This window comes from Drosophila simulans, chromosome 2L (assembly GCF_016746395.2).
Source record: "Drosophila simulans strain w501 chromosome 2L, Prin_Dsim_3.1, whole genome shotgun sequence".
NCBI classification, from domain to species: domain Eukaryota; kingdom Metazoa; phylum Arthropoda; class Insecta; order Diptera; family Drosophilidae; genus Drosophila; species Drosophila simulans.
The window spans coordinates 21,214,994-21,239,500 of NC_052520.2; the positions used below are offsets into that span (position 1 = coordinate 21,214,994).

At 35.8% G+C, this 24,507-nt stretch overlaps 1 protein-coding gene and 1 pseudogene across 2 annotated transcripts; both read left to right on the forward strand.

The window, feature by feature from the left end:
- The first annotated feature begins 7,704 nt into the window (after nt 1–7,704).
- Nucleotides 7,705–16,253, forward strand: LOC123327113 (annotated as a pseudogene).
- A 511-nt stretch (nt 16,254–16,764) lies between these two features.
- Nucleotides 16,765–23,389, forward strand: LOC27207160 (lysosome-associated membrane glycoprotein 1). Of its 2 annotated transcripts, XM_002080121.3 has the most exons (4): nt 16,766–16,977; nt 18,165–18,485; nt 22,434–22,655; nt 22,712–23,389. In XM_002080121.3, the coding sequence occupies exons 1-4, from the start codon at nt 16,911–16,913 to the stop codon at nt 23,050–23,052; spliced, it is 951 nt and encodes a 316-aa protein (XP_002080157.1). In that variant the 5' UTR covers nt 16,766–16,910; the 3' UTR covers nt 23,053–23,389. The 2 variants fall into 2 exon arrangements, with proteins under 2 accessions (XP_039147173.1, XP_002080157.1); XM_039291239.1 differs by lacking the exon at nt 18,165–18,485 and having other exon boundaries at nt 16,765–16,977.
- Nucleotides 23,390–24,507: the final 1,118 nt, after the last annotated feature.

The following is a 24,507-nucleotide window of genomic DNA, read 5'->3' on the forward strand; positions in this document are numbered from 1 at the left end:
TGTTGGACGGATTGTCGAGTTGTAAGCTGTGAGCTAGGCTAACAAAAGATGGACTGGCCGGTTTGAAAAACTGTGCGCTAGTAGAAAAATATATTGAAAATCAAGAACGTTAACGATTTATGTTTGAAGAAGACAAAATTATGATTGTTTGATTGAAAGCTGATGGTAGTCCGGTTCTCATGGCTTAAATGTAATAAATGAAATGTTTTAAATATTTGTATTGGTTTGATTTAAAGTAATAAAAAATGAAGAATAACTTTATATTTTGAAAAAAAAAAAATAAGCCTTTGAAAGATTCTGTTTAATTATTGAGAGACTGTTAGCACACGAGGACGTGTGATAGGTGAGGAAGGCCGTGTCGCAGATCATTTAAATGAAACGAAATTTCGTGTTTCTGCTTGGCACGAGTTACCACATCTACATCTACTTCCCCACCCCCTAAACCTCCACGCCAGAACCATTAGTTCGTTGGCCCACATCTGACCACATCAGCAGTCCACGCCACTACTTCCCCACCCCCCTAAACCTCCACGCTGAGCCGCTAGTTCGTTGTCCCCTCATGTTGCAACAGTGTAGGCGGAAACAGCTCAGCAAAACGGAGGCATTCCCCAAATCCGCTGGGTCAGCAGATTCGCGACAACACAGAGCCATACATAATACTTGATTCTCCTTTGTAATAAGTCAGTCTTAAGCTACACTCGATGAGAGTGAGATCTAAATAAAATCACAACCTTAAAGGGAAATACCTTTTTAATTAAAATCGGGAAGAAACAATAGAGGGAAAAGAAACACAAAGGACCACAGAAGGAAGACACTGGAAGGCTTCACTCGTTAATTGGCGCAGTCGGAAACTGGACCTGATGCAGCTCCTTTTCATCACAATTGTACTTAAGTGAGTAGAGTGAGAGAATAAAGAATAATAAAATGCCAATACACAAAATGAATTGCCACAACACACAAAATACACAACAAATAAATAAGCGAGTTAAAAAGATGCAATCATATTTAATGAAAATTACATAACTAAAGAAATTTTTATAAAAGAAGAAATTAAATATCTAATCATGTAAAAGTTCAAATAGAACAATTATAGTGATTAAACAAAATATAAAAATCTTGGTAAAATGATTTAGACAAATCAGAAAATATTAAAAATATATTTATGTTGTGAATCAGAATATACAAGTGAGTGATTGAGGCTCGTATGTTGGAGCGTAGTTAGTGGATCGCGTCAAACTTGTGTGAAAGTTGGCCTCAGCGGTTGGGTTGATGTTTGAACAGATCGCTGACGGTTTAATTCAAATTCAAAGGCAACTCAACAGCGACGATACACTGGCGTGTCTAGCGGTTGGGTTGATGTTCGAACAAGTTGCGCTAGTTGTCAATACATGTCGAGACAGCTCAACGGCGACGATACACTGGCGTGTCTAGCGGTTGGGTTGAAACTCGAACAAGTTGCGCTAGTTGTCGATTGCACTTCGAAGACAGTTCAGCAGTGACGATACACTGGCGTGTCTAGTTGTTGGACTGATGTTCGAAGAGGTTGCACTAGTTGTTCATAAGAAACAATTGGTTCGACGGCATTCGTGACGTGGTTGACCCTCAATTATTAGACTGATTCAATCGACATTGGTATTCAGGGCGAATATCCAATGCGGCAACAAAACGATCCATCAAACCTGTATGAGATAAAAAACACCTACGGCCTGATTTAGGCAAACAATCCAACAAATTAAGACAAAATAATAATACAAGAATATATTTTTCTTCTCTCTCTCTCAATAAAGATTGATATAAAAATGAAATTATAAACACATACTAATGCATCTGTAATTACAGATTCAACACGAATCCATCGTTCATCATCTGCAAACAAAAATATTCAACACACAATTAATTAAGTATACATAAAAACACACAATTAATTAAGTTCACGTACACAGATATACACTATTAATTAAATACATACACTTAATTTTTTTTTTTTTACACAATTACACAGAATTAAGAATTAAAGGATTTCTCTAAAAGAGTAAATGTCTAAACTTGCTAAAGTAAAGAAGCTTATTCCGGCGACTAGAAGTAGTACTCGTTTGAGTGCGAGCTTATCAGACGTTAGGGAAGACCAGGTTGCCCTACCACCCAGAATTAGACCTTCTTCGAGTAGTGCACCAAGCACAATGACTAGTTCGTCAGAGACAAGTAACTTTTCTTCCCCACCCCCTCCAATTTCCCCTCAGGACATTTGCCTATCCCTAAAAATTCCGGATGGCATTCGCGACCTTACTCCCTATGATGGAGATCCAACTACCCTAAACGAATTTATAAATAATATCGAGGAAATTCTTCTTCTCATTAGAGGCACGGATAAAACTCCGTATGGTCAGTTCTTGTTAAGAGCAATAAAAAACAAGATAGAAGGTAAAGCAAAGGCGTTATTAATATCATTAGGCATAGGCTTAAACTGGGATGACATCAAAGAAGCATTAATAGGGAAATTCGCTGACAAAAGAAGCGAAGAAACTCTAAACTTTGAACTTCACGGACTTGTTCACAAGAGATTGCCACTGCAGGAATTTTACGAACGAATTTTAGACATCCAAGCAACTTACGGTAGAACCATGGAAAACATGGGAATAGAAACAGCAGCACTAAATCTTAAAAAGGAATCTTTTGAAAAAACATGCTTGTATACGTTTATACACGGCATTAAAGGCCCATTGGGGTCTACTGTCAGAGCATTTAGACCTAGGAGTCTCCAAGAAGCCTATGATGTGGCAATTAAGGAAAGGGATATTTTTATGAGAGAAAATTGGTCTAGACAAACACAGAGTTCGAGATCAAACAATTACAATTATAATGGGAGAGATTATCGTAGAAATGACGAACATCGGGTTGAGAAATATAATAAGAAATCGGAGTTCGACCGAAACATCAGATCTAGGGATCAAAGAGAAAGTTATTCAAAGCCCAGAGACAACGACAGAAATTTTAACAAAATGAGGGCTATTATGCCAAAAGAAGAGGACAGAAAACGCTATGACAGAGACAATAATTACTCACGAAATCACGGAAATCCGGGACAGCAAAGACAGACCCTTAACAATATTGAGACAGCAGGTGTACAGGAGTTACATAATATTGATGATGAAAATTTTCAATTAAAAGCCTCGTCGGACAGACGGGATACTTAGAAAAATTTAAAGTTGGAGGTTCCTTATTGTACATTTTAATTAACTTCGGTCCAACCAGTCCACTAAAATTTCTAGTGGACACAGGTGCCACTTCTTCCTTCATTAATCCAGAACTTATTGAGGAACATAACCAACAAACCCTAAATACACCAATCTTAATCACAACAGCACTAGGCTCTCATAAAGTAAACAAGATAGCCAAAATAAAATTATTTACTAAACACAACTGTAACGATACCTTTCCGTTACTTCTCTTCAAATTTCATAATTATTTTGACGGTCTTATAGGCATGAACACGTTGAATAAAATTTTAGGAGTAATAGATATACCAAGTAAAATCTTATCAACACCCAAATTCAATTTTGAATTACTGCAGCAAGTAAAACAAAAAGCTGAATTATTTAACATAGAAGAAGCATCCAAGATATTGGTAATGCTACCCGTCACAATTAAGGAGGGTACATTTTTATTTGAAGACCAAAAGGTTTCAGGAAATTTGTTTATTACCGGAGGCCTGTACACGGCCCACAACTATTACAGTTGTATGGAGGTGGTAAACTATTCCAAGAAGCAAGAAAAATTATACCTAGAAACACCAATAGAGGTAAATCACTTTAACACGGACGAATTCTATATAGTAAATGATATTAAAGACTATGGTACGATAAACTCCGAAAAGGAAAAAGAAAAGTTCAGTACCCTAAGATTAGAACTTTTAAATTCAGAAGAAACAACGGCGTTCAAAAAATTATGCAAACAATTTCCTAATATATTCTACAAAGAAGGAGACAAATTAACATTCACTAATAGAGTCAAACATAGCATTAAAACCACTGACGAAATACCAGTACACAAAAGACCTTTCAGATACAGTCCTGCAGAAAAAACAGAAATAACCGACCAAATTAACAAACTCCTAGAGCAGGACATAATTAGGCACAGCCATTCACCTTGGAGTGCTCCAGTTTTTCTGGTCCCAAAGAAATTGGACGCTTCAAATAAGAAGAAATGGAGACTGGTTGTAGATTTCAGACAATTAAATGACAAGACGATCAAAGATAGATACCCAATGCCCAACATCAATGAAATTCTAGACAAACTAGGGAGAGCTCAGTATTTTTCGGCCCTAGATCTAGCAAGTGGTTACCACCAAATTGAAGTGGAGCCTAAAGATAGATCGAAAACAGCCTTTTCCGCAGTAGGTGGTCATTTCGAATTCATCCGAATGCCATTCGGCTTATCTAATGCACCCGCAACCTTCCAAAGGGTGATGGATAATGTCTTGGCAGAATTCAATGGCAAATTTTGTCTGATTTATCTCGACGACATAATAGTATTCTCGACGTCCTTACAAGAACATATCAACCACCTAAGCTCGATCTTCAAAAAACTCACTCTGGCAAATTTAAAACTTCAGCCAGATAAATCGGAATTCCTCAAGAAGGAATTAGAATATCTTGGCCACATAGTGACCGAAAAAGGCGTTAAGCCGAATCCAAAGAAAATTGAAACTATTAAAGCCTTCCCTATGCCTAAAACCAGAAAAGAAATTAAGTCATTCCTGGGGTTGCTGGGTTATTACAGAAGATTTATCAGAGATTTTGCCAAAATCACTAAACCTCTAACTCAGCAACTTAAAGGAAAGTCAGACGTGACCATCGACGATAACTATATTAAAACATTTGAATTTTGTAAAACACTCTTATGTAATGACCCCATACTACAGTATCCCGACTTCACTAAATCGTTTATTTTAACAACAGATGCTAGTAATGTAGCAATAGGAGCAGTGTTGTCCCAAGGAACTGTAGGAAATGATAGACCTATAGCATATGCAAGTAGGACACTATCGGAGTCCGAAACGCATTATGCCACCATAAAAAAAGAATTACTGGCAATAGTGTGGGCAGTGAAATATTTTCGACCATACTTATTTGGAAACAAATTTCTACTGGTCACTGATCACAAGCCTTTAGTTTGGTTAAAAAACCTAAAAGAGCCTAATTCCATGTTAGTGAGATGGAAACTCCAACTCTTAGAATATGACTGTGAAGTCATTTATAAAAAAGGTTCTCAAAACGTGGTGGCAGATGCATTAAGCAGAATTGTTGTCGAACTCAACACTAATGAAGCCAGACCAATAACCTCAGATACAGAAATTTTAACCTCTAACAGACCAATAAATGAATTTGCAATTCAGATCATATTAAAGATTGCAGATTGTGCAAACGACTTATTGGAAACACCTTTTAAAAATAAACTCAGACGAATTATTTCCAGACCTCTGTTCGACGATCAGACAATGATAGACGTATTAAAAACGGCACTAAGATCAAATAAGACGCATGCAATTTATACCACTGATACAATTTTCGAATCAGTGCAAAAAATTTATGCAGCATTTTTCGCTCCAAGTAAATCATATAAAATTATAAGGTGTACAACGTATTTAGATGAACTCCGAACACCAGAAGAACAGGTCGAATACATATCTGACTACCATATCAAGAACAACCATAGGGGCATTGACGAAACCGTTAGTCATATTAAACGACAGATTTATTTCCCCTGTTTAAAAGAGAGGGTTTCCCAACTGATAAACAAATGCGACATTTGTCAAACCCTCAAATATGATAGACAACCTCAGAAACCAATATTTCAGCTAACAGAAACACCTAATAAACCACTAGACATTGTACACATAGATCTATACTCAATTAACAATAAAACCATTTTAACAATAATAGACAAATTTTCAAAATTTGCAGAAGGTTACACTATTCCATCTCGAGATTCCATTAACATCACTAAACATATGATGTTCTTCTTCAAGACCCATGGTATTCCCAAAACAATAGTTTGCGATCAAGGCCCCGAATTTGCAGGAATTATTTTCAAAGAATTGTGTAATCAATACAATATAACTTTACATGTAACATCTTTTCAACAATCAAGTAGTAATGCCCCAGTTGAAAGATTACATTCATCGTTGACGGAAATTTATAGGATAATTTTCGAAAAGAAAAAGACATTAAAACTCAACCTAGACCATGATTGTATCCTAACAGAAACATTTATAACGTACAACAACGCCATACACTCGTCTACAAAATTGACTCCATATGAAGTTTTTACAGGACGAACCCATATTTTCGAACAAAATTATAAGGCAGTCAGTCAACAAGACTACATGAGGGAACTGGAAAGTTATAAGAACAACTTATATGTAGAAGTAAAGGAAGAATTTGAAAGACAAAAACTCAACAAAATTCTAAAACTAAATGAGGACAGAGTATTACCAATAGCGGTACAGGAAGGAGATACTGTTTTTAGAAAGGAAAATAGGAGAAATAAGCTAACACCCAGATTTACCCAACACAAAGTAGCTGATGATAACGGGGTAACCTTTACAACGAACAAAAGACAGAAAATACATAAATCAAAAATTAAAAAAAGAATCAGACAAAATAGTAGATAAATATATAATAATATCATTTCAGGTTATACATGATAGCAGCTCAACTGCTCCATGTTCAACATGTTAAGGAAAATACCCCCCTAGCAGAGATCAAACTGGGAGAAGCAAGGACCATTAAAACATATAGTTCAGTGGCCCATGTAATAGAACTAACGGAGTTAAAAAATAATTTGAATAAATTAGAATCAAGTCTACAAAATTTACAAGATGAAGACTCTAATGATTCAATAACACCCATACAAAGAAAGATAGACCAAGCAAGAGAAAAGATCTATTCCTTGACCCCAAACCGAAGAGAAAAGAGAGGCTTAATAGACGGTCTAGGTAATGTTATAAAGAAAGTAACTGGGAACATGGACGCAGAGGACGCAGCTAAAATCGAGACAAAATTTAAGCAAGTATTTGAAAATGAAGAGAACATTAACAAGAACCTCGGGCAACAAATTTCTTATAACAACGACATAATCGTAAATTTTAATAATATGTCTGATCATTTTTATAAAGAACAGGAGAAAATTGAGAGGTACATTAATAACTTTAAAAATGGCATTTCTAAGGAATTAATAGTAGAAGATAAGAAAATTAGAATTTTACAAATATTGAATATAATAAATAATAATATAGATATTCTCCAAAACCACATACATGATATAGCTGAAAGTATACTATTGGCTAAATTCAAAATAATTCCCAATTTTATTTTACCTATACAAGAATTGAAAGATATTGCACAGATTTTTAAACTTCAAAATTTTTCTATTAACTCAGAAGAGCATATTTACAGACTACTCAACATAGAGATAGAATCCGAAAAAACAAAAATAATATTTCATATAAAGATTCCAATATTTGATAAGTACACTTACACACTTTCTCACCTAATTAAATTACCTATCAATGGCACGAATTTTCTCACTCTACCCAAATATATATTGTACGATGATAAATTTAATTATATGTTAAGTTTTCAAGAAAAATGTTCAAAAATACATGGCACTTACATCTGCGACCCCGGAACTGCGGAAAGTAACATGGACAACAGGGAGTGCGTAAAACAAGTGCTGCAAGGAATGAACCCTGTTTGCGAGGCAAAGAATATCAACACGGACGAGGCGGTAGTAGAACCGGAACAACAGTGGATTGTCATTATCAGCAAGAATCAACTAAGGGCTGAACCAAGTTGTGCTGAACCGTTCACTATTGAGGGAACGACGATTATCAATCACATAAACTGTTCCATATTTATAGACGGTACCAAATACGATGACAGCGAATTGTTCTACCAAGAAAGGATTAAATTATCACTACCAGTAACGAAGAACATATCTATAAATGCAACATCGGAGGATTTAAGCCTAAGCAAAATAGTACTGCATCTTCAAGAGAATAAAGCTAAAATATTCCAAGTCAAGGAATCTACGATTAACCTTCGATTCCTAACCTACGCATCAAGTATCATCCTGGTCATATTTATACTGTATGCTTTAGCAGTAAGGAGAAACACTACTTACCTGCCCAACCCTGTTACCTCAGTCAACTACGTTCCGTCTATTCCTTCGTTATGGCCGTCACTTTATTCAAGGGGGGAGGAGTTACCACATCTACATCTACTTCCCCACCCCCTAAACCTCCACGCCAGAACCATTAGTTCGTTGGCCCACATCTGACCACATCAGCAGTCCACGCCACTACTTCCCCACCCCCCTAAACCTCCACGCTGAGCCGCTAGTTCGTTGTCCCCTCATGTTGCAACAGTGTAGGCGGAAACAGCTCAGCAAAACGGAGGCATTCCCCAAATCCGCTGGGTCAGCAGATTCGCGACAACACAGAGCCATACATAATACTTGATTCTCCTTTGTAATAAGTCAGTCTTAAGCTACACTCGATGAGAGTGAGATCTAAATAAAATCACAACCTTAAAGGGAAATACCTTTTTAATTAAAATCGGGAAGAAACAATAGAGGGAAAAGAAACACAAAGGACCACAGAAGGAAGACACTGGAAGGCTTCACTCGTTAATTCACGCACCAAGCAGACGCCTCTTTTTATTTTTCTGATGCGCGGCAGACAACCGTTAGAGTTTCTGCCGAACGTAGTCTGGTCGCGGGTAGGAGCGGGGGGGAAGTAGATGTCTGTACGAAAACGAGAAGCATACAGAAAAATGCGGTGTGCATAAGTATTGGTGTATGCGGACTAGAATAACTGTCATAATTGTGTTGGTATTGCATGTAAAGTCAAGAACTACGCATAATTCTGATTTTGTGAAGAAGAGATCAGGCAGTCAGTTTTCGATCGTTACGCATAACAGACATGCCTCGCTCAAGCGCCAGAAAACGTCGCGCGAACCATAACGAGAGTAGTGAAGAGGAAGAAGGGCATCCTGATGACTCTTCGAGACATACAATAAATTCCCTTAAATATTTCTTTAAGGAATTTTGTATGCCAAATATCCAGAACTCCCTCTGAATACAAGTTAATTATGTTAATTCCGCCATGCAGAGTTTCTTTATGAGCATCCTTTGCAATTAACCAAGTCAAATGTGACTTATCCAGTATAATTGAATGTTTTACATTAAAGGGTAACATTGCGTTTTGTAGTCGTCCACCAACTCGAAGTACGCCATCACTATCCAAAAGCGGATTTAGCGCCTGTAACTTACTCTTTGGGTCTAATGGTCTTTTGTTTTTGAGTAGTCTGACTTCGTGTCAAAAATCCAGCTGTTGTTGTATCTTTACCACGGCGATCTTCGCTAGCTTTAATTCCTCCACCGTAAGATGTGACGGCTGTTGTAATTTTCCTCTCCGCTTTGTTATGAAGAGTAATACATACGCCATTACTCTAAGAAGTTTGTCGATCGATGAATACTTCGATAAAAGACGATTTTGCAGACATTCGGATTCTATCGATGTGGATACCACAACAATTTCCGATTCCTTTGAGTGGGCTAGTGTTGTGCATCTATAGCTAGCCAATTCGGCCCTCTCCACCAAATTTCACAGATTTTAAGAGCTTGCGGTGATATCCCTCTTGAAGCCACGTCTGCTGGATTTTCTTCCGATTTAACGTAATTCCATTTGACATTGGGAATTAGTTTATTGACTTCTTCCACTCTAGTTCCGACGAACTTATCTTTGCTGCGCTTGTTCTGTATCCAAGCAATAGTAATTTGCGAATCACTCCATGCATGCGTTGTGATCTTGTTGCTCCATATAGCCTGCTAATAACTTTGCTAATAAATGAGCAGCACATAATTCCACCTTTGGAATTGTTTTCCTGTTTTTTATAGGATTTACTTTGCTTTTTGCTGCTAGCAAAGTAACTCTGCCGCCTACTTTTGTATACACAGCCGCTGCATATGCTTTCTCTGACGCATCGCAGAATCCATGTAGCTCTATAATACCTTTGGAGCATCCAGTCCAGCGTGAAATGCTAATTTCTTCTAAATATGATAGACCTTTAGCATATTCCATCCACCGGTTAGCTAAGTTGAATTCCAATTCAACGTCCCAAGTTATTGGTAACTTCCACAGTTCCTGAATGAAACATTTGCCTTGAATCGTTACAGGTGCCAACCATCCTAGTGGGTCGAAAATTCTGGACAACTGTGATAACACTAACCGCTTTGTTATGTGTGTTAGCATTGGGTTTCTGCCGAAAACGTAAATGTATCCTTCTTCGGATCCCATTGAAGTCCTAAGGTTTTGCTCGATTCGTGCTCCTCAATGCAGTTTTTCTCCGTAGCACCGTCGTCCTGAATGTCGGCTAAAATACGTTTGTCATTTGCAACCCTTTTTTGCAGATGCATGCCGGCCTTGCGCCTCCATATCTTGTCTAAATTTCCTTTGAAGTTCATAGCACTCGTTGACTGTGTCTGCACCAGTTATGAGGTCATCCATATAAAAGTCGTCTCTAATTGTTTCTGCTAAGACGTTATCCTCTTGGCAAAAGCGATCTGCCAACTCTCGTAGACATCGGACTGCTAAGAAAGGTGCTGCCGATGTGCCATTAGTTACGGTTGTTAACTTAAACTCACTGATCGGCAATTTTGGATCATCTCTCCATAGGATATATTGGTATTCTTGGTCTTTCTCAGCAACCTTTATGTGGCGATACATTTTTTCAATGTAAGCTACATATTGCCACTTGAGCCATTTAATTAGAATATCGAATATATCCTTTTGAATCTTAGGACCAGCTATAATAACGTCATTTAGGCTTAGTCCATTTGTCGTCTTTGCGGATGCGTCAAAAACTACTCGTAGCTTCGTAGTTAAGCTTCCAGGCCTGATGATTGCTTGATGGGGTAAATAGTATTTACCTTGGCCCGTTGTCTTTACAGATTCCATATGTCCCATCTTAAGGTATTCGTTCATGAATTCGTTGTATGCAGCCCAGTTCTTTGGGTTTCTTTGAAACTTCTTTTTCATTTGCATAAGCCTTGCCATTGCTGTTTGCGAGAGTCTCCCAGCTTTGCCTCTTTGTGGAATGGAATTGAAACCACAAATCTGCCTTCCTCGTTGGTGACAGTTGTTTCTTGGAATTTTCTTTCGCATTCTGCGTTGTCTGTAATTGTATCATTGGCTTCATCTTCCAATTCACAAAAGCGTTCCAGGTCCTTTAGATTTATTGTTGTAGTGGCACTTATTATTTTTTGCTTTGCTGCTCGAGTTATATTTGCGGACACAATCCATCCAAATCTGTTTTTTGTCCTAAGATTCCATTCACGGTTTTTATTTTATCCATTATAATCAGGGGAAATAGATCCATCACCATGTCAAATCTGCTTGGCTCGTTGAATCGTGGATCCCTTCCAGTCTTTGTTGATATCAATATCAAACTTTTTGCTGGGAAGGGCTCTATGGAGTGTTGGTAAAACCAAAGACACTAGAATAACAAGATGCGTAACGGCCATACATTCGTTTGGCACTATGCAGTCACTTTTTTGGTGAAGGCCAAATTTGCTCTCTTTCCGCTCGCTCACGCTGAGAGCGTAAGAAATCTAAAAATAGAATTTGCTTGCTTGTGTAAGTAAAAACAAGAGACGAGAACGCGTATATGTGTGCGTGTTGTGCTAGAAGACGATTTTCGGGCCGAAATCAATTCTGATCGAAGCAACGAATTTACATATTTGGAGTTGTGGCCAATTTCGTAGCAATATGATGAAATAAAATAAAAATTCCCTGACTATTATAATTTTAAGGTTTTTTAAATTCGTTTGCTAAAATCGCCGCTCGAATTAGCTACCGTTTACACATTTATATTTTATTTTTATTTTATTTATATTATGTTATGTTAATTAATTATTTGTAATATATGTAATATTCGGTACCCAGGGAACACCACGGGGAGGCCATTACAATTGTAATGGGGTCCTATATTAATTAATAATAATAAGTATACTTTATAAGTATACTAAATAATTAAAGCAAATACAAAGGAAATTATTATAACTACTGTAATTTGAAACAAAAATATATAATAATTCATAAAAAATAATAATACGTAGTAGAAAATAAAAATTAATCAAATAAATAAAAATATGAAAACAGTTCGTTGCAAAAGTCATATCGTCAGGCACGAAGTGCGGACACAAGCACTGAACAATCATTGCCTTATTAATTTTTCTCACGCCGCAAGCTGAATACCCTAATGACAAGTATTCTAATATAAAGTCATTTTCGAAATTTATTTTGTGATGTACATAGATTCGGCTATTACTATTTCTAAACTTTATTTAAATAATAATAACGTTAAGGCAATGCAAAACAAGAATTTTTCGCATGGTGCCAATTGATAAAAAATAATAAAGATTTAAAGTCAACGAACTTCTAAGGTGAAGGGCATATTTTGTCAAATTTACAATGCATGAGCATACGTGTGCACACATACAGTTGTCTGCTATCACTGTATGCGTAGAAAAGAGCTGTTTGCTGTAGCGCTCTCCGCTCTTTCTCTCTCGAACAAAAACTCGAGAGAGCCTGGAGCCACCTCTAGAGCCACGGCCCAAAAATCCCGTGCCAAAAATTTGTATGGCCGTTACGCATCTTGTTATTATAGTGTCTTTGTTAAAACCAATGCTTCCGTTGATCGTCACGTAGACGCTATTTTTTGATAATTGAGTAGTCTGGGAGATACCTTTGACCTATATAGTACTCCTTACTCTGGGAATCCTTAATATTTGTGCTGCCTCCTCTGAAATCAGCGTCTTCTGGGATCCACCGTCAATAAGCGCCCTCAACTCGTTGTAACCTCCAGCTTTGTTTTTCACTAAAACAACAGCTGTAGCCAATAGTGTGTATTGGCCTTGCTTGAGGCTAATGCTGTTGATACTGCGTTTTGTGTCTTCATGAAGAAGGCTGTTGTGTTCTTTGGAGCATCGATTGCATGTAATTTCCTTTCTGCAGTCGATAGCATTATGCTTTCCAAAGCATCTAAAGCACATGCTGTTCCTTTGAACGAATTCTTTTCTTTTTTCGATCTATTGTGCTCTGAATTTGAGACACTTTATCATATCGTGGCCATCCTTAGAGCAAAAGGCACACGATCTAACTTGCACTTTTCTTGTAGCAAGCTGAGCGGTATTTTTAGTAATGGCATTTACTGAGTTGTATTGTTGCTCAATAAACAGTACGTAGTAAGTAAGTAAGTTCTATTTTCCTTTTTCCTTTATGATATGCTCTCGGTCGCAGTATCGAAAAACGTCCTTAAATTTTTCTTATCATGGCGCAGCAAGCACTCCAGTTCCTTTAATTTGTTGAAGTGATGGGAGAATATTTGTCTGCTATTCTCATAGCGTTTGCAGATAAGCAGCTCCCAAACTGCTGTATAGCTAGCCACTGATCCCGTTATGAAATGGCTAACCACCATTTGAGCTTCTCCTTTTAATCAAGCTCTTAAATATCCCAGCTTCCTTGTGTTGCTGAGATCCTTCCTGCTGTCTATTAGCTCAGAGAACAGCTCGTTAAGTGTTGGCCATTCCTTCGCATTTCCATTGAACGTTGGAAGGTCCACTTTTGGGAGTTCTGGCACGTCGTAGTTGGAACTTTTGAACTGTTCCAACTTCATTTGAAGTACCATCTCTAGTGCGGCAACTTCAGATTGCAGAATGTCGGCCTCATCTTGATCAAAGGCAGTTCTGTCATACTTGTTTTCAAGCAGTTTCAGTGTGTCCGTCACGTTGAACCAATGACTTTTCATCATTGCCAGCTCCTTGACTAGTTCAATCTCACTTGAACTATCTTCAAACTATCTTTCGTAGATTAGGCTCATCTGTTGCCTCACCCTGTCCGCTCTTCTATCCACCAGTTGAACCAGATTATCAACTGGACTGGAGCTCCGAGCTGATGCGGTATCAGATAATTTTGATCCGCTTGGTATATTTATTTCTTCAAGTGTCTCTACCTTTAATAGTGACTCCTTGTAGGCCTTGATAGCATCCATAGTTTTCATAAATATTTTATCATTAAAATATTGATGATCGCCAACTCCCAATATTACTAGCGCATTGTTGTTAGTAGTAAATCGGACTACCAATACATCTATTGCTGATATAGATGCCTTTTCCTTGATGGCTTGCAGTATTTTGTTCTGCAGCTCTCCTTGGTCTTGCATCAATTTCACAGATATTGCCGACAACATCTTGGGAAAACAATCACTGTGACTTTTTTGTGCTTATTACTTGTATTCCTTAGCGTGATAAAATTAAATACTTTTTGAAAATCTTCCTCCTTTTAAAAACTAAATAGTGGTCTTGAAAAGGACCGATTGCTTAATAGGGGTACAGAATTTACAGTTTTTTAACCGCCAAATCCCTAGAGGGTGCGGCCTTGCGTCTTCAGAGCGTAGACAACATCCATGGCTGTAACAGTCTTCCTCTTGGCGTGTTCGGTGTGCTCTGATCGTTTATTGTGTTTTTAAACGTGAAGTAGTGAATGTAAAATTTTGTGAAACCCAAATGGCTCGACCAAGCGTGTCACCACTATGCCCAAAGACATCCAGTTAGCGCGACGCATTCGCGGCGAGCGTGCTTAAGCTGACACGGCATCAACTTGCAGCTAAAGCGCTAGCGTACTCTCACAATCTAGATTCAATGAGATAAAATTTTCTGTTGCCGACTGTTTATAAAATAAAAACAAATAAGAACAAAATTCATATTCTATTATTATTATATTAATATCTTCAATCATACGTAAAAATAGTAATTCTGCCAGAGAAAGAATCAAAATAATCTTATTTTTATTGCTAGCCCAACATTTATTAAATTGAAGAAGAGGTTATTACAATAATAAATATTTTTTATTTGTTCTTGATGATAACGTCCAGTAAAACTAGCAGTAAAAGTGTCGTGGCAAGGGACGCTGAACTTTGAAGGAGGATTTTTTGATTGGTCGCCCAGTTGGCCCAGCTGTGCCTCGACTCACAGCTGATTGATCAGCCAAGGAAAAGCAAGAACACAATGTTTCACCTTATAATCCTAGTACCTTAAGGCGTGGTTATTTATTCTGTGTTTCTTACCACTGGTGGGGGAAAACAACAGAATTTCTCGAAGGACCAAAATGTTCACACTATAAACTTGTGCGTACACTTAATGAGTTCAATTCGGGTGTTTAAATCTAACTGACTCGCTACTGCGAGGACTTCGCCTTTTATTCATTCTTACATAGGTTCTTATCATCTAATTATATAATGCAGCGCTTGTAAGACGCCGCAGTCTGCGTTTGTAAATGCAGCTGAGTTTTATTCTTAAATCTATGTTTGAGGCCTATGACCGCGCTAATCACCTCCCGCGTGGTCATATCTCTTGACACTTCGGCAATAGGCCACTGCAATCGTACTTATCTGTAGTTGCCACTTATGTTGTCCAGTGACATGTTTATTGCAGCCCATAAATAGAACATATTTATAGTTTGCCTACTTATCATGTCTAAACACATATTTAGACACGGCTGCTATAGCTAAAAGGCATTGTATTAATGTAGTAAAGGCCTAATCTATGATCAGGGAGCAGAATTCGCTAGCGATATGTTCAACAAGTTCTGCACTCAATTTAACATTGACCTGCACGTAACATCCTTTCAAGAATCTTCTAGTAATTCCCCCGTTGAACGGCTCCACTCGACACTAACTGAAATTTATAAAATAATACTTGACGCTAGAGGTCAACAGAAACTCAAATGCGAACATGACGAGATAATGTCGAATAAATGAAGCTTTAATTGCATATAATAATGCTATTCATTCTGCGACTCAACATACCCCCTTTGAACTTTTTAATGGACGTACCCATATATTCAATCAAGCAACCAAGTTCAATAGTGAACATGACTACTTGACGAAATTTAATGAATTCCGCGAAAAATTGTACCATCTCGTTACCGAAAAACTTTCAAATGACGTTGTCAAGAGAACCCTGAAATTAAATGAAACCCGAACAGACCCTATAGACGTACAACCAGATACTTTAGTCCTTAGAAAGGAAAATAGACGAAATAAAATTACACTTAGGTTCTCAATCCACAAAGTCAAACATGACAAGGGCTGCTGATTACCACTAGAAACCAAAAATTACATAAATCGAAGAAAAAAATCATTTTTGACAATATAACAATATTATATGTTTTTGTATGCCAAATATTAATATTAATATTTATATTATTAATATAAATATTAATATTTATATAGATAAAATATTTATATCCATATAATACTTCTATCGATATATTATTTTTACTTAAATGTCTAAAATACGATATATTAATATTTTGATATTTAATGTTATTCTGGGGGGACATTAATACCTAACATTTTTCCTTTAAGTCAATGAAATCACGATATGGAAATTAATTTATAAATATTTCCACTGTGTTATTGTTACTGCATAGACCTGTGATAAAATTATAACATGTTATATATGCAATTCTTCCGACTGATCAGAAATGAAATGTTTGATAAGAAAATGTTTTAATTGTATTATATTATGGATTTAAGAATATATATTTTGGTAAATTATAATTATAAGTTTCAATATATATCGAAAGAAAACTTGCTATAGTGGGCATATACTATTATAACGGTTCCATATGGGCTAACTTTATTTTCATTTAGAAATTCGGTCACACTATTGATGAAGAAGGTCAAAATAAAAACTAGCTCAGTAGATACGAAAGCGTATATGTCAGTGATTGGATAAACGTATAGAAAAACTGCATCACAACTTAAGTCCTATTGCCATCCAATATGTTCGCCAACAAATTGTTGACCTGCTCGGCATTACTAATAATGTTATTATTACTGAGCAACACAGGTGAGTAAGCATATTACAACCCTTTTTTTAACAGCAAAGAACTGCGTCGAACTGGAGGCCTTTGTTCAATGTGCTTATCCATCGCAGATTATTTATATATGTATGTCGTTTGTTCATCGCACATAATTTATTTTTCCGGTGGCGTTCACGTAGCCATATGCGTTAGTGTCGTATCTGCGTAATAAAACTTAAACGGATAAATTTAGAGTTTTGCCTTCGGTGATCAGGGGTTTTAAACCTATTTCAGTGATCAGGCTATCCGTTCAAAACTCTTCGAGAAAAATGGTGTTGCTGGCGTTTGTTAACCCCGGACACCATCCATTTTTACCGCCTTCGCTTATCTGCTGTGGCAATTCACATATTCTGTTCATCTCTTGCGGATATATTATCCACTTTAAATATTTATATGCATGGGAATATAAATCCGCATGTCACATTAAATTTGTAAACACCATATAGCTTCCTTTTTTACTATCTGTCAATTCATATAACAAGATTTTGGGTCATTTTATCATTAACAAAGACATTTGTGCACATAGTACATAAAAAATAATATATGACAATATGACAAACAGTATGTGATAAAATAATAATAGTCGGTTCTCTGACTATCAGATATCCGTTACTCAGCTAGTATTTGTACGAGGAAAATAATAGGCGAATAACAAAAAAATTACTTGGACTGAGCATATGTACTATGTGGGCAGACATATTAAAATAAACAATTTGAAACATTTTTTTGATGGTGTGTGTGATAAAATGATTCGGCATAGCAATAGAAAGAAGGATAAATGATAAATGATTAAATCAGAAAATAATTTTTAATGTTTAATTTGTAGTGTGTTCCTACTAATCTTATCTTGTAAAATATTTCTATTACCAGCCCGAATTTAAAATTCGATTTATAACTTATAAATTTTTGGTTTTTATAAATATTTGACCATATGTTACGGCACAAAGTAAATTTCATAGGAACTCACTGAAAATGGAAATAATTTGTAAACAAAGGGTAGTTTCTTGATAAGAGAACAAAGGAAATACAATCAAAGCCAACTATGTACCAAATATGTTCATTTTAAGGTCCCAACAATTTGAATCTCTAATAAATAATTCTTTTAACGCCAATTTAAAGAAAATGCCGATTTTATAAAGAAAACTTTAAATATTTTTAACAATTCTTCTTTTAGTGTTCTCTCAAAAGCTTATTAGCTTGCCGAGAGTCGGTATAAATGTTAGTGATTTGTTTCTGGAACAAGCAAACTCACTGACCAGCAGTCCCTCAACATCTTCGACAACAACTGAGAAACCAATCACAACCAGATCAACTTCTACAATAACTCCAACGAGATCCACCACACCTTCAACGGAATCACCAACGACCACCGCACCAGTGATAAGCACGACCTTTGCCCCGCAACCATATCCGCAACCATCCGTAGGGGCTTGGAATACCTCTTGTATTATGCTTCAAATGGCGGCACAACTTAATTTTACCTATGAGGCTAGGGGTAAGGAAATAAGTCCATGTTTAGATTGCAATCGAATTACGGCATTGGCGAGGTATGGGCAATATTAGATTTTATATAAACTCGTGTCATAATTTTAACATTTTAATGAACGCATTGACATAGATAAGACAAGTATTTCAGTTCAGTTTGAAAGAAGATGTATGTAAGGATAAGGATATATGTATGTATATAATATATATTTTTATTATATAAAAGTTAAAATTAGGATCTTTTTTTAATTAGAATAACAATCGTTTACAACACATATACATACAGCACTGTAGAAGGCTGTATATATACATATAGAAATGATAATCAAGTTTACAGATAATAACGAGTGATACACTAATCCAAGTGTAACGTAAGGATTATAGCCTTTTAATTAAACATTTAAAAATGTCTATTTTGGAGGGTTATATTCCGTAAAAAGAAAATTATAAAAATTCGCGTCGAATGAAACTTTATTTGTTAAAATCCCACGCTACGATCTCTTTAAGAACTGATGTCAAACAAAAATACCTCTTTACGAGGTAAAACAAGAGAGAATGATATAGTTGAGTTCCCCTACTATTAGATATCCGTTACTCAACTAGTGTTAGTGCTAACGCGAAATTTCATAATTTTTCTGGGATATCGATAGATAGATATAAAAATTTTTCAAAAGTGTTGGCGGCTTTAGGCCATTTGAGTGAGAGTGGCAACAAGTTTTTTTGCATATTAATAATGTAATTTTTCGATAGAAAATTACACGATTAATAAAATTATGAAAACATTTTGCAAAACTTTCTGGAATTTCTGGAATATCGATAGATATTGGCAAACAAATTTGGAAAAAAAAATTTTGAAAATTGTTCAAAAGTGTACCAGAGACTGTTTTGGGCGTTTTGTAAGTGTAGGGAGGGGCGTGAATGAATTGTTTTGGTATACCGTTAGAAATTGCCATGGCAAACCATAAAACGAAAAAAAATCAAAACATATAAAAGCGTGGGCGTGGGTGAAACGCTTTCTTCCTCCTGTCACATAATTTTCAACGAATCTGTCCGTCTGTCCATATAAACGTCGAGATCTCAGAAACTATAAAATCTAGAATGTTGAGATTCAGCATACAGAGTATTAGTCTTGGAAATTTCTATCGGTTTGCAAAAAAACTTTTTGCCACGACTATAACGCTCTAAAGCCGCCAAACCGGTCACGCCCACACTTTTGAACAATTTTTAAATGTTTCCTCTATATTATTCTCCAATATCTATCGATATTTCATTTCGCGTTCGCATTCACACTAGCTGAGTAACGTGTATCTGATAGTCGGCGAACTCGACTATAGTATACTCTCTTGTTTTATTCGACATCAGAAGATTTTCGAGAAATAATTATTTTCCTTTGTTGTTCGATACCTAATACTAGGTCTGGAAGTTGTCCGCATAAACATTGTATTACAGTTAAATCTTGATAAATATATATTTGGGATAATGAATATAAACCTAATTGTGTTATACATAAAGACTTCGGAAATCTGAAAAATAATTTTAACAGACTTTACAATATTGAATCTTAAAAGTTATTGATTCGTTAAGTCAAATAACAATTTTAAAGCAAAAAAATAGCATTTTAAAATGCGATTCTAATAATAATATTAGCTCTGTTTTACCGCTCACTCTGCGGGCTTTTCGAAAAGTTGTGAATTAAAGAGCATTAGGGTCAGTTGATCTGAATTGGCGAATTTATATACTAATCGCGTGGGAAATTTAGTGATTAAAAGCTGTTTTCCCGAAAAACAATGTGGATTTTCAAAATGGGTGTTTCTGTAGTTTATATCTGTTTAACGAAAAATTTTTATTAATATTTTAATTTTTATATGATATAACAAAAATGTTAATTTTTGAGTTCCCCAAACCTTTATTATGAATTGGAGTTTAAACCTTTCATAGCCCTGTGTCAAGTAAGAAGTATTATATTAACATAGCGACAGAAGGTCAAGGACTGAATCTAATGAACTAGTGTTCCTGATGAAGACTATACATATATTAGTTGTAGTGCTAGAATTTTTGGTAAAGTACCTTTTAATTTCCGGTGAAATAATATAACCCTTGAATTTCTTCCTTTTCATTTCATTTCGAAACATTGAGGATACTTTGTATATTTGTATAATATCGTTACACGGCCATTGGCTAATCCTTGCTCCTTGCACTTACAGTGTGCTACATACATACATAGGCCTTCATACACCAGCTGATTTATACTAAAAATCAAAAAATAATATTTGTTTATGCATTACCGTAAGAAAAAAAATGGTAGTAAGTTGTTGCTCTTATTTACCTTAACAATATTACAAAAATAAACAAACACAATTCCATTTGGTTTTCCTTAGAACTACAAGAAACATAAATAACCACCACAAAAGTCCTTAAACAATTACCTAATAACGCTTTTTTATGTGACCTTTTGACCGTCCTAACGGTACTTTGTTTCCGTTAGTTTTATGTTATATTTTTTTGAATTGCTTAATAATGCTTAATCACAAACTGACAAAGAATTTCGTAAGAATTTCGCCATGAAAGGACGCAGACAATTCAATCGACAGAAATACGACCAGAAGCCGGTTAATAATTCAAAATGTAATAGGATGTATTATTTTATATATATGTATATAATTATATAATTATAATTATTATATAATAATATATAAATTATATTTTTTTATAATTATATACATACATGTCAGTATGAGGATCAATAGCCGAGTCGATCTAGCTATGTCCGTATGAACGTCGAGATCTCAGGAACTATAAAAGCTAGAAGGTTGAGATTCAACAAACAGATTGTAGAGACAAAGACGGAGCGCAAGTTTGTTGACCCATGTTGCCACGCCCATAAACCACACAAAACTGCCACGCCCACACTTTTGATATTATGTCACATTTTTATTAGTCTTGTAAATTTCTATCGATTTGCAAAAAAACTTTTTACCACGCCAACTCTAACGCTGTAAAACTGCTCAAAACTGTCGCGCCCACATTTTTGAAAAATGTTTATAATTTTATTAGTCGTGTAAATTGCTATCGATTTGCCAAAAAACTGTTTGCCACGCCCACTCTAACGCCCTAAAGATGCCGAACCGGTCACGCCCACAATTTGGAACAATTTTTAATTTTTTTCTCATTTCATTCCCCAATATCTATCGATGTCCCAGAAAAATGATGAAATTTTGAGTTCGCATTCACACTAGCTCAGTAAGGGGTATCTGATAGTCGGGAAACTTGAGCAGTCTCTCTTGTTTTTAGTTTAAATCTGATGGTGTATTAGAACTTATATAAGAGCATTCTCTCTTGGTTTTATTTTAAATCCGATGGTGTATCAAGACTTACACAGTTCTACATTGTAAAATATAACTAAATAACCGGCCATGTATACAATTCAACACAAACTAGTCTCTCAGACTTAAAGCAAAGTCTTTCCATTGCAAGTATAAAAATAAGTACGTGCTGTATAAGGCGACAATTTATTGATCCTCTTTTAAAAGTAAACAAAATTAAAATATAACAATTTGTAGTTTTGAAATACGAATTCTATTTTATAAAAATCTCTCGACTCTCATATAGTTGCATAAATGTAAATTGAAAATTGTAAAATTTATAAGTTACTCGTAGAGTGAAAAGGTATACTAGATTATTATTATTATTATAACAGGTAGAAGTAAGCGTTCCCGAATCGAGCACAGAGAAGCTGGGTTCGGTAAAATCAAATTTTTGAAATTTGAAAGCTGGAATCGATTGTCCATCTATCCTTACGGGCTAACGCTTTTAATTAATTATTATTTGTACTGAAATAAGCAATTATACTTCTATCTTCATATAATTTCGTGTTTCTACAGAGTTTATTAAGAAATAACTAAAAAATTTGTATATCGTTGTATAAGAATATCCGACTAACGAAGACTTTTATCTTTAGAGGGAAACTTTACCACCGGTCTATACAACATCCCCAGCAACGCATCTGTTGAAGATGCAGAATGTAAAAGCCATACTACTCAGTTTATTCATCTGATTTGGGGACCAGAAACATCAAAACAATCATTACTAATGTATTTTGATAAAATTAACGACACAACTGTGCTTTCCTCCATCCAAATTCATCTGACTTTGCTGTCCGAGGATTTTCCGGATGCAAAGGGTAAGAATATATATTAAATAGTAGACAGAGACGTGTCCAATAATCCCCAATTTTAGAAAATCAAACAGTTCAGCTTATTACCAGGAGCTCCGGAGAGTTTAAGACACCAGATAAGATGTCGTATCACTGCACGCGTGTTCAGAAGATGAATATGACTGAGACACTCGATGCTGAGCCGTTAATTGGTTGGATAAGCGTCAGTCACGTCCAGGTGGAGGCTTTCCGGAGGGCTAACGACACTGGTTTTTCAGTTGGACACGATTGCGATAGCTCGGAAACTTCGGATGTGGTTCCCATTGCCGTTGGAATTGCTTTAGCTGCATTAATTTTGGTGGTATTAGTATCATATCTGTGTGCTAGGCGTCGTTCCACCTCCCGCGGTTACATGAGCTTCTAATAGAAGGACATCAGCTTAATTGGGCAGGTTGCGAATTAAAGGAGTATGGACAGCAAATTGTTAGAGAGAAATTTAAGATTGATTTTTATAATTGGAAGCCTACATTGATTAGTAGAAGTTGAAGTGGTTTTATTTTTTTTTTTTAAGAGGGACATCAAGTTCAGTTGGGTTTAAAGTAATAAAACGGTTCTTTAATACCTTTTTTTACGTCTCTGTCTTCGTAAGTGTCCGATATTTGTTCTTGTATGCTTATATTTGTGTTTTATTTAATTGGCTTGAGCAATGTAAATGTAAAATAAACAAACATTTTTCTAAATAAATCAATCTCTTTAATGAAGCTACCGTGTTAACCCCAAAAAGGTGATTTGACAGAGGACTCTTCTATCGTTAAGGACATGTACGCAATACCAACAAGTATAAATTCTACTCAAATGTTATATTTTTTAACCATTATTATAGGGGCATAGAAATGTTTGTACTCCTGTCCTTGAAACTGTAATAAATAAGATTTAAAAACAAACAAAATGCCGAAAAGGGGCTTATGGAATCTTATATTTTTTGTATCTTTAATTTTTTAAATAATTTTAATTGATTAATAATAGTGCTGTTCCTGTTGAGATGAAACTATGCGCTCCTGCAGCTTGGCAAGCTGATAAAATACATGACTGTGCTGTGCTGAACTGAGCTGGACATCATAAGTTGTTCCTTTAGCAACTCGAAACGTTCCTCGGCTAGTTCATAATCATTCTGAAGTTGCAGAGCTCCTTCAAACCGTTCGCTTGCTAATATTATGTTGTGCGAGCCAAATTCCACTATGCCGGCGTCGATCATTCCTGACGCATTGTTTTTTAGCGATCCGATTTTATGTAACTGGTGTTAACGCATTTCTAGGTTGCCTAACTGAAATATACATTATGTTTGTAATTAAATAATAAATCTTTAACAGTACCTATAAGCTGTAGGGTAGAGTAAAATGACATTTAAATTAGAGTTGATATAGTAAAGAATTAGCAGCAGATAGGTTTTTTAGGTAAGTGCATTTGTATTATCTTTGTGCGTTGTCAGTTGCAATGCTGTCAATTGGGCAGCATTTTTTTCTTGTAAAATCTCTCCGACAAGTTGCGGGATGATCTTTTGAACTGTCAGAAACGAGAATTCTCATTTCTCTTGGAGTACAAGATAGGAGGTAGAAGGTAAAAGGTTGAAGCGCATGCTTGTCTCCTAAACTTGCCACGCCTACTAGGAAGTATATATATTCTTTATCTAGCCAAGTTGTTCTTGCCATGTGAACTTTAAATTCTCGGGACTTATAAAAGATTAAAAGTTAAAAAATATTACAAAATGTTTACTAGGAGGTTGAGATTACAGCATACATATTCTAGAGACATATACGGAGCGCAAGTTTGAGCCATGTTGCCACGACCACTCTAGCGCCGACAAACCGCACAAAATTGC

What these genes read in the sequence shown, in the direction of transcription:
- LOC27207160 (XM_002080121.3), top strand. Translation starts at nt 16,911, where the DNA reads ATGTTCGCCAACAAATTGTTGACCTGCTCGGCATTACTAATAATGTTA. An exon ending in ATTATTACTGAGCAACACAG is followed by an intron (nt 16,978 to 18,164) that starts GTGAGTAAGCAT and finishes TTCTTCTTTTAG; the next exon opens with TGTTCTCTCAAAAGCTTATT. An exon ending in GGATTTTCCGGATGCAAAGG is followed by an intron (nt 22,656 to 22,711) that starts GTAAGAATATAT and finishes CCCCAATTTTAG; the next exon opens with AAAATCAAACAGTTCAGCTT.